Genomic DNA, 14,091 nt, shown 5'->3' on the forward strand with positions numbered 1-14,091 from the left:
TGGCACTACTTCCATTGTCCATCAACTTCTTTATCAAGAGAACCGCAGGGCAGAACAATATGCGCCGGTCAAATGGTGTATAGTGATATATACTATCTTACATTGAACTGATATCGGTTAGTCAAGGTTATAGGTAGCATATGTTTTAACCCTCACCTTTACTTTCACTACAAAGTCAGTGTTTGATTTTGGGCCTTATCAGATTGATAAAAAAAATATGAGAAGATACGAGAAAATTTCAGACAGGATCAAATTTCTCATCACTTCAATGCATGGTGGACTTAACCATTAAGATCTCTCTAGGATCTCTAGATCTGGTAAAAATGTAAAACTTCCCAGAAGAATCCTTTTGACGCTCAATGGAAAATGTTGTAAGCATATTCTTACTGTGATATGGCAAAACGATTTTTGTCAAGGATATCAAGAGCCATTTGTCATTTTTACAGATAAAAATATTTCTAACAGACGCTTGCCGGAGTTAACTGAAAAAGATCTGCAGGATTTTGGTATTGAATCGTAAGTATGATATCGAGATCAGTAGAAGATCAGTGTGACATTGTAAGTATGATATCGAGATCAGTAGAAGATCAGTGTGACATTGTAAGTATGATATCGAGATCAGTAGAAGATCAGTGTGACATTGTAAGTATGATATCGAGATCAGTAGAAGATCAGTGTGACATTGTAAGTATGATATCGAGATCAGTAGAAGATCGGTGTTACATCATAAGTATGATATCGAGATCAGTAGAAGATCGGTGTGACATTGTAAGTATGATACCAAGATCTGTAGAAGATCGGTGTGACATCATAAGTATGATATCGAGATCAGTAGAAGATCGGTGTGACATTGTAAGTATGAAATCAAGATTTGTAGAAGATCGGTATGACGTCGTAAGTATGATGTCAGGATCTGTAGAAGATCGGTATGACATTGTAAGTATGACATTGAGATCTGTAGAAGATCAGTGTGACATTGTAAGTATGATATCAAGATCTGCAGAAGATCGGTGTTACATCATAAGTATGATATCGAGGTCAGTAGAAGATCGGTGTTACATCATAAGTATGATATCGAGGTCAGTAGAAGATCGGTATCACATCGTAAGTATGATATCGAGATCAGTAGAAGATCGGTGTTACATCATAAGTATGATATTGAGATCTGTAGAAGATCAGTGTGACATTGTAAGTATGATATCAAGATCTGCAGAAGATCGGTGTTACATCATAAGTATGATATCGAGGTCAGTAGAAGATCGGTGTTACATCATAAGTATGATATCGAGGTCAGTAGAAGATCGGTATCACATCGTAAGTATGATATCGAGATCAGTAGAAGATCGGTGTTACATCATAAGTATGATATTGAGATCTGTAGAAGATCGGTGTGACATCATAAGTATGATATTGAGATCTGTAGAAGATCGGTGTGACATTGTAAGTATGATATCGAGGTCAGTAGAAGATCGGTGTGACATCATAAGTATGATATTGAGATCAGTAGAAGATCGGTGTTACATCATAAGTATGATATCGAGATCTGTAGAAGATCGGTGTGACATTGTAAGTATGATATCGAGGTCAGTAGAAGATCGGTGTTACATCATAAGTATGATATCGAGATCAGTAGAAGATCGGTGTGACATCATAAGTATGATATCGAGATCAGTAGAAGATCGGTGTGACATCATAAGTATGATATCGAGATCTGTAGAAGATCGGTGTTACATCATAAGTATGATATCGAGATCAGTAGAAGATCGGTATGACATCGTAAGTATGATGTCAGGATCTGTAGAAGATCAGTGTGACATTGTAAGTATGATATCGAGATCAGTAGAAGATCAGTGTGACATTGTAAGTATGATATCGAGATCAGTAGAAGATCGGTGTTACATTGTAAGTATGATATCGAGATCAGTAGAAGATCGGTGTGACATTGTAAGTATGATATCGAGATCAGTAGAAGATCGGTGTGACATTGTAAGTATGATATCGAGATCAGTAGAAGATCGGTGTGACATTGTAAGTATGAAATCAAGATTTGTAGAAGATCGGTATGACGTCGTAAGTATGATGTCAGGATCTGTAGAAGATCGGTATGACATTGTAAGTATGACATTGAGATCTGTAGAAGATCGGTATGACATCGTAAGTATGATGTCAGGATCTGTAGAAGATCAGTGTGACATTGTAAGTATGATATTGAGATCTGTAGAAGATCGGTATCACGTCGTAAGTATGATACCAAGATCTGTAGAAGATCGGTATCACATCGTAAGTATGATATTGAGATCTGTAGAAGATCGGTATCACATCGTAAGTATGATACCAAGATCTGTAGAAGATCGGTATCACATCGTAAGTATGATACCAAGATCTGTAGAAGATCGGTATCACGTCGTAAGTATGATACCAAGATCTGTAGAAGATCGGTATCACATCGTAAGTATGATACCAAGATCTGTAGAAGATCGGTATCACATCGTATGAAGTATGATACCAAGATCTGTAGAAGATCGGTATCACGTCGTAAGTATGATATCAAGTTCTATAGAAGATCTGTATCACTTCGTAAGTATGATACCAAGATCTGTAGAAGATCGGTATCACATCGTAAGTATGATACCAAGATCTGTAGAAGATCGGTATCACATCGTAAGTATGATATCAAGTTCTATAGAAGATCTGTATCACTTCGTAAGTATGATACCAAGATCTGTAGAAGATCGGTATCACGCCGTTAGTATGATACCAAGATCTGTAGAAGATCGGTATCACATCGTAAGTATGATACCAAGATCTGTAGAAGATCGGTATCACGCCGTTAGTATGATACCAAGATCTGTAGAAGATCTGTATCACATCGTAAGTATGATACCAAGATCTGTAGAAGATCGGTATCACGCCGTTAGTATGATACCAAGATCTGTAGAAGATCTGTATCACATCGTAAGTATGATACCAAGATCTGTAGAAGATCGGTATCACGCCGTTAGTATGATACCAAGATCTGTAGAAGATCGGTATCACGTCGTAAGTATGATATCAAGTTCTATAGAAGATCTGTATCACATCGTAAGTATGATACCAAGATCTGTAGAAGATCGGTATCACTTCGTATGAAGTATGATACCAAGATCTGTAGAAGATCGGTATCACATCGTAAGTATGATACCAAGATCTGTAGAAGATCGGTATCACATCGTAAGTATGATACCAAGATCTGTAGAAGATCGGTATCACATCGTAAGTATGATACCAAGATCTGTAGAAGATCGGTATCACATCGTAAGTATGATACCAAGATCTGTAGAAGATCGGTATCACATCGTATGAAGTATGATACCAAGATCTATAGAAGATCGGTATCACATCGTAAGTATGATACCAAGATCTGTAGAAGATCGGTATCACATCGTAAGTATGATACCAAGATCTGTAGAAGATCGGTATCACATCGTAAGTATGATACCAAGATCTGTAGAAGATCGGTATCACTTCGTAAGTATGATACCAAGATCTGTAGAAGATCGGTATCACATCGTAAGTATGATACCAAGATCTGTAGAAGATCGGTATCACTTCGTAAGTATGATACCAAGATCTGTAGAAGATCGGTATCACATCGTATGAAGTATGATACCAAGATCTGTAGAAGATCGGTATCACATCGTAAGTATGATACCAAGATCTGTAGAAGATCGGTATCACTTCGTAAGTATGATACCAAGATCTGTAGAAGATCGGTATCACATCGTAAGTATGATACCAAGATCTGTAGAAGATCGGTATCACATCGTAAGTATGATACCAAGATCTGTAGAAGATCGGTATCACATTCGTAAGTATGATACCAAGATCTGTAGAAGATCGGTATCACATCGTAGAAGTATGATACCAAGATCTGTAGAAGATCGGTATCACATCGTATGAAGTATGATACCAAGATCTGTAGAAGATCGGTATCACATCGTAAGTATGATACCAAGATCTGTAGAAGATCGGTATCACTTCGTAAGTATGATACCAAGATCTGTAGAAGATCGGTATCACATCGTAAGTATGATACCAAGATCTGTAGAAGATCGGTATCACATCGTAAGTATGATACCAAGATCTGTAGAAGATCGGTATCACATCGTAAGTATGATACCAAGATCTGTAGAAGATCGGTATCACATCGTAAGTATGATACCAAGATCTGTAGAAGATCGGTATCACATCGTAAGTATGATACCAAGATCTGTAGAAGATCGGTATCACTTCGTAAGTATGATACCAAGATCTGTAGAAGATCGGTATCACATCGTAAGTATGATACCAAGATCTGTAGAAGATCGGTATCACATCGTATGAAGTATGATACCAAGATCTGTAGAAGATCGGTATCACATCGTAAGTATGATACCAAGATCTGTAGAAGATCGGTATCACATCGTAAGTATGATACCAAGATCTGTAGAAGATCGGTATCACATCGTATGAAGTATGATACCAAGATCTGTAGAAGATCGGTATCACATCGTATGAAGTATGATACCAAGATCTGTAGAAGATCGGTATCACTTCGTAAGTATGATACCAAGATCTGTAGAAGATCGGTATCACATCGTATGAAGTATGATACCAAGATCTGTAGAAGATCGGTATCACATCGTAAGTATGATACCAAGATCTGTAGAAGATCGGTATCACATCGTATGAAGTATGATACCAAGATCTGTAGAAGATCGGTATCACATCGTAAGTATGATACCAAGATCTGTAGAAGATCGGTATCACATCGTAAGTATGATACCAAGATCTGTAGAAGATCGGTATCACATCGTAAGTATGATACCAAGATCTGTAGAAGATCGGTATCACATCGTAAGTATGATACCAAGATCTGTAGAAGATCGGTATCACATCGTAAGTATGATACCAAGATCTGTAGAAGATCGGTATCACATCGTAAGTATGATACCAAGATCTGTAGAAGATCGGTATCACATCGTAAGTATGATACCAAGATCTGTAGAAGATCGGTATCACATCGTAAGTATGATACCAAGATCTGTAGAAGATCGGTATCACATCGTAAGTATGATACCAAGATCTGTAGAAGATCGGTATCACATCGTAAGTATGATACCAAGATCTGTAGAAGATCGGTATCACATCGTAAGTATGATACCAAGATCTGTAGAAGATCGGTATCACATCGTAAGTATGATACCAAGATCTGTAGAAGATCGGTATCACATCGTAAGTATGATACCAAGATCTGTAGAAGATCGGTATCACTTCGTAAGTATGATACCAAGATCTGTAGAAGATCGGTATCACATCGTAAGTATGATACCAAGATCTGTAGAAGATCGGTATCACATCGTATGAAGTATGATACCAAGATCTGTAGAAGATCGGTATCACATCGTAAGTATGATACCAAGATCTGTAGAAGATCGGTATCACATCGTAAGTATGATACCAAGATCTGTAGAAGATCGGTATCACATCGTAAGTATGATACCAAGATCTGTAGAAGATCGGTATCACATCGTATGAAGTATGATACCAAGATCTGTAGAAGATCGGTATCACATCGTAAGTATGATACCAAGATCTGTAGAAGATCGGTATCACATCGTATGAAGTATGATACCAAGATCTGTAGAAGATCGGTATCACATCATAAGTATGATACCAAGATCTATAGAAGTATTGTGTTTTAAGTATAACATCACATCAAGTTCTGTTGAATATCAACTTTTAACCTTTACATCATATTTCTATAAAAAAAAATAGCTTCCTTAATGCAACCAAACACTGGTTGTTTTTACATTCAAATGAAATGTAGCGGGACTGGACTGGGTCGATCATCGGTGACCAGGTAGCTCAATTGGTAGAGCATCCGGCTAGTGTTCGGAGGTCCCGGGTTCGAACTCCGGTCTGGCCGCTACATTTTCTCCTCTCCTGTTACAGAAAAAAAAAAATGAAAGTAGCAATAAATTCTTATGTTGTAATTTATGATGTCCAGAGCTTGGTAAAGCAGGGATTTTCCTTCAATTATTCAACTTGGTCCATGGCCAGAGTCCAATGAATTTCTAAACGACAAAATGCGACATTGGGAAAAACAAAAAATTAGTGAAATTCATGCAAATTTCTGTTTTTCTTTGATGAATATTGCCTTTATATTATTTTTGATTTCATTTTGTTATCTGTAGCTGTTTTTCAAAATTGCCTTAGTGTATGTCTTTGTATATATATAAAAACTACTGGTACTTTCATTCAAAAGTGACTTCAAAATTGGGAATCTTTAGTGGCAAATTGGGAATTTTCCCAAATTTTAACGGACCCTGTTTCTACTGTAGGAAAATCCCTGTAATATGATTCAGAAAGAGATGCAAGTTGATTACCTCACTGAACCCTTGTAAACTTTTTATATTCAACCATATTTTCAATATTACGTAGCAGTATCTTCAGGTCGGTAAATATGTTACTGTATTTGAATGTGATGTATTGCCTGAGTATACAATATCACAACCAAATTTAGATTTCTATGCATTATTAACCTTTCACTTCAATAACTTGTTGTGATATATAAGACCTGTTCACATACATATTTTCAATAGCTTCAATTTAGAATTCAATATGAAAACATGGTTTATGCAGTCTATAATAATTTTCCATCTTATCAATCTGTTCATTTTCCATAATACCTTCAGCATGTACTTAAAACATTCAGCACCTTGAATTTTTAGGTTAATTGTGTTTCCTATATGTATACCGGAATGGGACAATGAAATCAACATTGTTAAAAGCTGCTGAAAATTTCATTCACACTCTAAAAAAAAATGATGCAAAATCTAAAGAAACAGAATTATACAATAAAATGAACTGACTTCTTATTGTCTTGCAGGAAGAAAGACCGCGAGGAAACAATGAAGATTATAAAAGAAATCCTGGCCAGTGCCATACCTGAATACCTAAAGGTATATTACAGTGTTGGAGAAGAAATATGTTTGACTTTATTTATAGTAAAATAATGTTTTCCTTACTGTAAACATGGTTATTTTCGCGGGGGGTTAATTTTGCGATTTCAATATGTAAACTATACGCGTTTGGGTAATTTTCGCGATCAATCCACCTTCGTTTGTATTTCAAGATTATGCAAATTGATATCAAAATAATATGTGTGGGGGAAATTTTTGCCATCAAAAGGATGCCGTGTAATTAGCATAATTAAAATTGTAGTATATACATTAAAATACGTCATTAATTACTGTGTAAGTGGTGACAATCAGAGCAGACATCGCTGGTAGGGCTATCCCCAACCCTAAGAAAACTGCCTGGCTGCATTGTCCAAAACTTGTCCTTTATATTCATTTTATGTACCAGTTTGTTTTTATTAATAAAACATATTCAATATCTTTCAAAATCCCACAAATCGGTGAAAATAATTTTTTTTTTTTTTAAGTTTTATATGTTTTAATTTATTTTGTATCAGTGCATTCTTTTACTGTTTGCGTTGGTTTTAATTGAATTGTTGTGATATGTACCAACAATGAATAAAAATTGTTTTGCTATGAAAGTACTCTTTAATCGCAAGTTAGCATTGAAATAAAACAATAACTATGAAGTATAATAATGTTTTTAACTACTTCAGATTTTTAATGACCCCATACATGGCCATATTGAGCTGCATCCATTGTGTGTGAAGATCATTGACACGCCCGAGTTCCAGAGACTACGATTCATCAAGCAGCTTGGGGCTTGCTACTTTGTATATCCAGGAGCTGCTCACAACAGATTTGAACATAGCCTAGGGTTTGTATATCAAGTTAAGGACTGCTCACGTCTCCACTCTGGGGAGGTTCATTTGTCCAAAGGGGGGTTTTTCTTAGCATTTTCCGGCACATTTTCATTTTTGCGGAATTGATGCCAAATGTTTGACATGCTTGATGGCAATTCTACAGGTCATCGCAAATCTTCATGGTCAATTCACGATGACCCATCAGCAAAATTGCTCTATCATCGCCAAACACAGTGACTGGTCAAGACAGGAACGCATTCAAAGTGGGTCTACACTATTTGCAGAAATGCAGTACTGTGCAAAAATTATTATTTGTATGCCCTTCCCATGAAATTGGGTGGGGAGCATTATATATATATATATATATATATATATATAGTGTTACCCATGTCCGTCCCGTCCCGATGCAATGCAATGCGATCCTCACCAAACTGTGGTCGGGGTGTTAAGTGGCAGCGGGGGCATTTTACGCCTTACAGTTACATGTACAGACATTTTCTAGTTCTTTAAAAGGTGAAATTTAGCCAGTGTAAGTAATCAAATAAATTGATTAAATTTTGATGAAAGAATGGAGCATCACATAGAATGCTGAGGTACCTGAATCATTATACTCCTATAGCTAGCTGAAACCGTTACACATGTAAATAAAAACCTACAGAACCATTACATGTCATGGTCTGTTTTTTATGTTGCAGAGTTTGCCACCTAGCAGGAGAACTGGTTCGAGCTATCGGGGACAGACAGCCTCAATACCATATCACCAGTACTGATATTCTTTGTGTAGAGATCGCTGGCCTCTGTCACGACCTTGGTATTTATTTATAAAAACATATCTTATTTCAGCAGATTATCTCCCTTTAAAATGCATGCTTAAGAATATTTTGGCGACATGTCGTGATTCAGTTATTAGAGATCACTGGCCACTGTCATGGCCTTGGTATTTATTTATAAATCCATCAGCCTGTTCGTTTATGCGGACAAACCGGTTTGTCAGTTTTTAAATGTAATATTTCAAACAAATATCTTGATGGACCTGCAAATGTTAATACAGGCCTTGGAAGTCTTTGTCAAGGCTCGTCTGAAAACAATATAAAATGCCAGGTCCGTCTTTATTTCATAAACGAACAACACTAATCTAACTGGAACAACCGTTTGGACCACAAAAATGAAAACGGCCCTGATCTCATTTCAGCAGATTAAAGATAATTTTGGCGACATGTCATAAATCCTCCATCTGAGCCAACGAATGATTTATATAAGTTAATATAACTTGTTTTGCAATTGGTGTAAAAGAAATCAAGTCAACATTTAAAAAGGGGAGGTAACCTAATTAAAATACTCTGACCTGTCCTGATATTTACTTTTATTTTGGTTTAGGCCACGGTCCGTTTTCTCACCTATTTGACAGGAAGTTCATCCCTGAGGCCATTCCCGGGGGCAGGTGGGAGGTAAGATATTCCACACAGGTTTCAGTTTTCTATATAGATTTGCATTGTCCTTCCTTCCTTCCTTCCTTCCTTCCTTCCTTCCTTCCTTCCTTCCTTCTCTGGACTCTATCTCCTGCATTACTGGCCCACTACTGGCATGCATACATGGCTCATTCAATAAATTCTGTCATAAGTGAAAAATTTGTGATTTATAATGTTGAATTTTCCTCTTAAGATTCCTCAAAATATCCCCCCTGGACAGGAAGACACTTTTTAGCTCACCTGGTCCGAAGGACCAATGTGAGCTTATACCATGCCGTGGCGTCCGTCGTCCGTCCGTCCGTCAACAATTGACTTCTTCTTCATAACCACTGATCAGAATTTGACCTAATTTGGTCAGAAGCATCCCTATGGGTAGGGGACTCAAATTTGTACAAATGATGGGGCTGACCCCCCAGGGGCCTGAAGGGCGGGGCCAAAAGGGGTCAATTTGGCTATATTGATATGAACAACTTCTCCTCTGAAACTAAGCAATATATATTGCTCAATTTTGACTGTGAGAATCCCTTTGGGGTAGGGATTCAAAATTGTACAAATGGTGGGGTCTACCTCGCTGGGGGCTGAGGGGCGGGACCAAAAGGGGTCAATGCGGCTAAATTGATATAAACAACTTCTTCTCTGAAACTAAGCAATGGGTATCACTCATATTTGCCTGGTAGCAACCCCCTAGGGTAGGGATTCAAAATTGTACAAATGACAGGGCTGACCCACGGGGACCTAAGAGGCGGGGCCAAAAGGGGTTATTTTGGCAGAATTGATATAAACAACTTTTACTCTGAAACTAAACAATGGATATCTTTAATATTTGATTGGTAGCATTCCCTTGGGTTAAGGATTCAAAATCGTACAAATGATGGGGCCGACCCCCTGGAGGCTGAGGGGCGGGGCCAAAAGGGGTCAATTTGGCTAAATTGATATGAACAACTTCTCTGAAACAGCTCATATTTGACTATTAGCATCCTATTGGGGTAGGAATTCAAAATTGTATAAAGGAAGGAGCTGACCCCCAGGGGGCAGAGGGCAGGGTCAAAAGGAGCCAATTGGTCTAAACAAGATCTTCTCTGAAACTAAGCAATGGATATCACTCACATTTGTGTGGTAGCATCCCTATGGGGTCACGCCAAAAGTCAATTTCATTTCATGGATTAATGCACCTTTTGGCATTTTTAGCCCACCATCATCAGATAGTGGGCTATTCAAATCGCCCTGCGTCCGTGGTCCGTCGTCCGTCCGTCCGTCCGTCCGTCCGTCCGTAAACAATTCTTGTTATCGCTAATCCTCAGAAAGTACTGAAGGGATCTTTCTCTAATTTCATATGTGGGTTCCCCTTGGTGCCTAGTTAAGCATATTGCATTTTGAGACCTATTGGAAAACAACATGGCCGACAGGCAGCCATCTTGGATTTTGACAATTGAAGTTTGTTATCGCTATTTCTGAGAAAGTACTGAAGGGATCTTTCTCAAATTTCATATGTAGGTTCCCCTCGGTGCTTAGTTATGCATATTGCATTTTGAGACCAATCGGAAAACAACATGGCCGACAGGCAGCCATCTTGGATTTTGACAATTGAAGTTTGTTATCGCTATTTCTGAGAAAGTACTGAAGGGATCTTTCTTAAATTTCATATGTAGATTCCCCTTGGTGCCTTGTTTTGCATATTGCATTTTGAGACCAATCGGAAAACAACATGGCCGACAGGCAGCCATCTTGGATTTTGACAATTGAAGTTTGTTATCGCTATTTCTGAGAAAGAACTGAAGGGATCTTTCTCAAATTTCATATGTAGATTCCCCTTGGTGCCTAGTTATGCATATTGCATTTTGAGACCAATCGGAAAACAACATGGCCGAAAGGCAGCCATCTTGGATTTTGACAATTGAAGTTTGTTATCGCTATTTCTGAGAAAGTGCTGAAGGGATCTTTCTCAAATTTCATATGTATGTTTCCCTTGGTGCCTAGTTATGCATATTGCATTTTGAGACCTATCGGAAAACAACATGGCCGACAGGCAGCCATCTTGGATTTTGACAATTGAAGTTTGTTATCGCTATTTCTGAGAAAGTACTGAAGGGATCTTACTTAAATTTCATATGTAGATTCCCCTTGGTGCCTAGTTATGCATATTGCATTTTGAGACCTATCGGAAAACAACATGGCCGACAGGCAGCCATCTTGGATTTTGACAATTGAAGTTTGTTATCGCTATTTTTCAGAAAGTACTGAAGGGATCTTTCTCAAACATTTTTGTAAGTTCCCCTTGGTCTGTAGTTCTGCATATTGCATCTTGGGTACAATCGGAAAACAACATGGCCGACAGGCAGCCATCTTGATTTTGACAATTGAAGTTTGTTATCGTATTTATCAGAAATTGCTGAAGGGATCTTTCTGAAATTTCATTTGAAGGTTGCCCTCTGAGCCTAGTTATGCATATTGGATTTTGAGACCAGTCAGAAAACAACCTGCCCAACAGGCAGCCATCTTGTATTTTGACAATTGAAGTTTGTTATCGCTATTTTACAGAAGGTACTGAAGGGATCTCTCTCAAATTTCATATGTAGGTTCCCCTTGGTCCCTGGTGTTGCATTTTGGGACCAATCCGAAAACAACAGACAGCCATTATCGCTTAATCTTAAATTTTATATATAGGTTCCCCTTGTTTGAAAAGTACTAGAGGGCTGTTTCTGAATTTACACAGATTAGTAAGACTTAGAGGAAGGGAAAAGTAGAGAAAAGATCAATCTGACATGGAACCTATAAAGATCATTCAATGGTGGGTGCCAAGATCCCTCTGGGATCTCTTGTAAGTATTAAAATAAAACCAATGTACATGTACCCATATAAAATGCTTATGATATATATTGACATAGCAATACCAGCGACAAACATACTTAAGCATCATTCTTGTTTCATATCTCATGAAACCAGGTGAGCGATACAGGCCCTCTGGGCCTCTTGTTACAGTTGAACCATGTTATGTCAATGTTCGTTGGGTGATGAAAACACTGAGAGATACCATGAGTAGTATTCAAGGTAAATGAGAATATTTTATATAGAATTAAAATGTTGAAACTGAATTTTTGCTTCCAAGTTAAGTTCTTTAAGTTATCAGAGTTCAAGATAATGAAGCTTGACTGAAATTATGATATCTTGTTACAGGCTAGGCAGTTGCTAAGGTCCTTTGAAATCCCTGAACAATTTTCATTTTTGCAATTCTATGATAAAGATTTTATTAACTTTTATAGCATGAGCAAGCATCTGTTGAAATGTTTGATCATCTTGTGAAGAAGAATGGGCTGGAAGAAGAATTTAAAAAGTACGGCCTCGAATCGGCCGATCTTACCTTCATCAAAGAGCAAATCAAGGGACCATCAAAAGATGAGTCAGAGCGCCGGAAGAGTACTTCTGATGTAAGTGTTTGTAAACTTTTGTAAGTTTTATGGCATCAAATAAATGAACGACCTTGGTGGCGCTAAACATTTTTTTTTTTTTTTTATAAATCACAATTACCATAATTTCCTGCAGGCTGTCTGCTATTTATTTTACCTGCATGAGGTGTTTTAAACATTTAAAAATTGTTTTGATTTTATCAAAAATATTCACAAAATTTAAAAAAGAAAATTAAATAATGTGTGTGGGCTGAATCTCGACCCCAACCTCACTGTCAACAATGCATTCCTACATGCCTGTCTAAAGTTTACTGAAGTGTAAATATCAGTTTCGTTGGTAGATTGAATTAAAAAAATTCACATGAGAAATGTAAATGTAATCATTTAATTACTCTGTAATTGTATTTACACACAATGCATGTTATACCATTAACCAAAATTAGGCTGACATGGTACAGATTATACTTATCTTTTGATACAGTGTTACATGTAGGTAAGTTTCAACAAGTAAGCCACAAGTTATCTGCTGGTGTGGTGTATCTATTAAAATCAGGATAATTCTTGCCTTATAAAATTTGAGTTGAAGAATATTCATAAGTCATGAACCCCTCGATCAATTCAGTTCACCATAAATTTATATTATAAAAAAAAGTTGTGTATGACAATGCAATATACAGTCAAACTTCGATGTTTCGAAGTTCAAGGGACTTGCAGAAAAACTTTGATACAGCGGGACTTCGAATTATTCATGGTTGACAATAGGTCGACTTTTTTATGATAATGACCATAAATCTTATATAGCTGTTACATGTCCTCGATGTCGTAGTGTCGATCGTCACCTGTCAGACTCACATTGAAACGTTAAGTTGATTTACTTAAAACACAACAAAATAAAAGATACTTTTCATCCATAAATCATTTTATTAATTATATAAGTATCATTTTTACAAAACAATTAGATATCACATTTTAGCAAAACAGAGAAGTACAAGGCACACTTACGTTAACGTTTTCCCCCTGATGAAGACACATGTGTTTACATTATACGAGTATATAAAATGCGGAATACCGACCGCAGTTAAGGTAGACTGATTAGCTATCCCCTCAGGTTGGGTACCGAGTCCTTCAGTAATCGAATCTAAATCAGTTGGAGAATGCATGATTGAATGACAAATAATCGATTTACCCGGATATTTATGTGTAAGTTTGAAACGTGCCACTTTGAGTATGAGTGAAAACATCGCTAATTGTTTGTGTTTAAAATCGATCCGCTTGTTTCACTGTTCCGTAAAATCTACTCACCGACCGCTGATTTCAATGGCGGCGGCGATCATCAAAGACGACTACTGGTATATTATACCAGAGAGATTACATGTCATGGCTTATAAGTACACAATTAATCTATAAATTTGGT

The 14,091-nt window shown here is 37.2% G+C and overlaps 1 protein-coding gene across 2 annotated transcripts in view; it reads left to right on the top strand.

Annotated features, from left to right (window-relative positions):
• Nucleotides 1-14,091, top strand: part of LOC117318754 (deoxynucleoside triphosphate triphosphohydrolase SAMHD1-like) — a 46,620-nt gene that overhangs the window by 19,551 nt on the left and 12,978 nt on the right. For both annotated transcript variants that reach the window (XM_033873704.1, XM_033873705.1), the window contains exons 2-7: nucleotides 447-516; nucleotides 6,911-6,983; nucleotides 7,658-7,818; nucleotides 8,500-8,615; nucleotides 9,182-9,252; nucleotides 12,534-12,698. In XM_033873704.1, the coding sequence (XP_033729595.1) occupies nucleotides 447-516; nucleotides 6,911-6,983; nucleotides 7,658-7,818; nucleotides 8,500-8,615; nucleotides 9,182-9,252; nucleotides 12,534-12,698 (656 nt within the window). The remainder of the gene's footprint in view (nucleotides 1-446; nucleotides 517-6,910; nucleotides 6,984-7,657; nucleotides 7,819-8,499; nucleotides 8,616-9,181; nucleotides 9,253-12,533; nucleotides 12,699-14,091) is intronic.

This window comes from Pecten maximus, unplaced genomic scaffold (genome assembly GCF_902652985.1).
Source record: "Pecten maximus unplaced genomic scaffold, xPecMax1.1, whole genome shotgun sequence".
Lineage (NCBI taxonomy): Eukaryota > Metazoa > Mollusca > Bivalvia > Pectinida > Pectinidae > Pecten > Pecten maximus.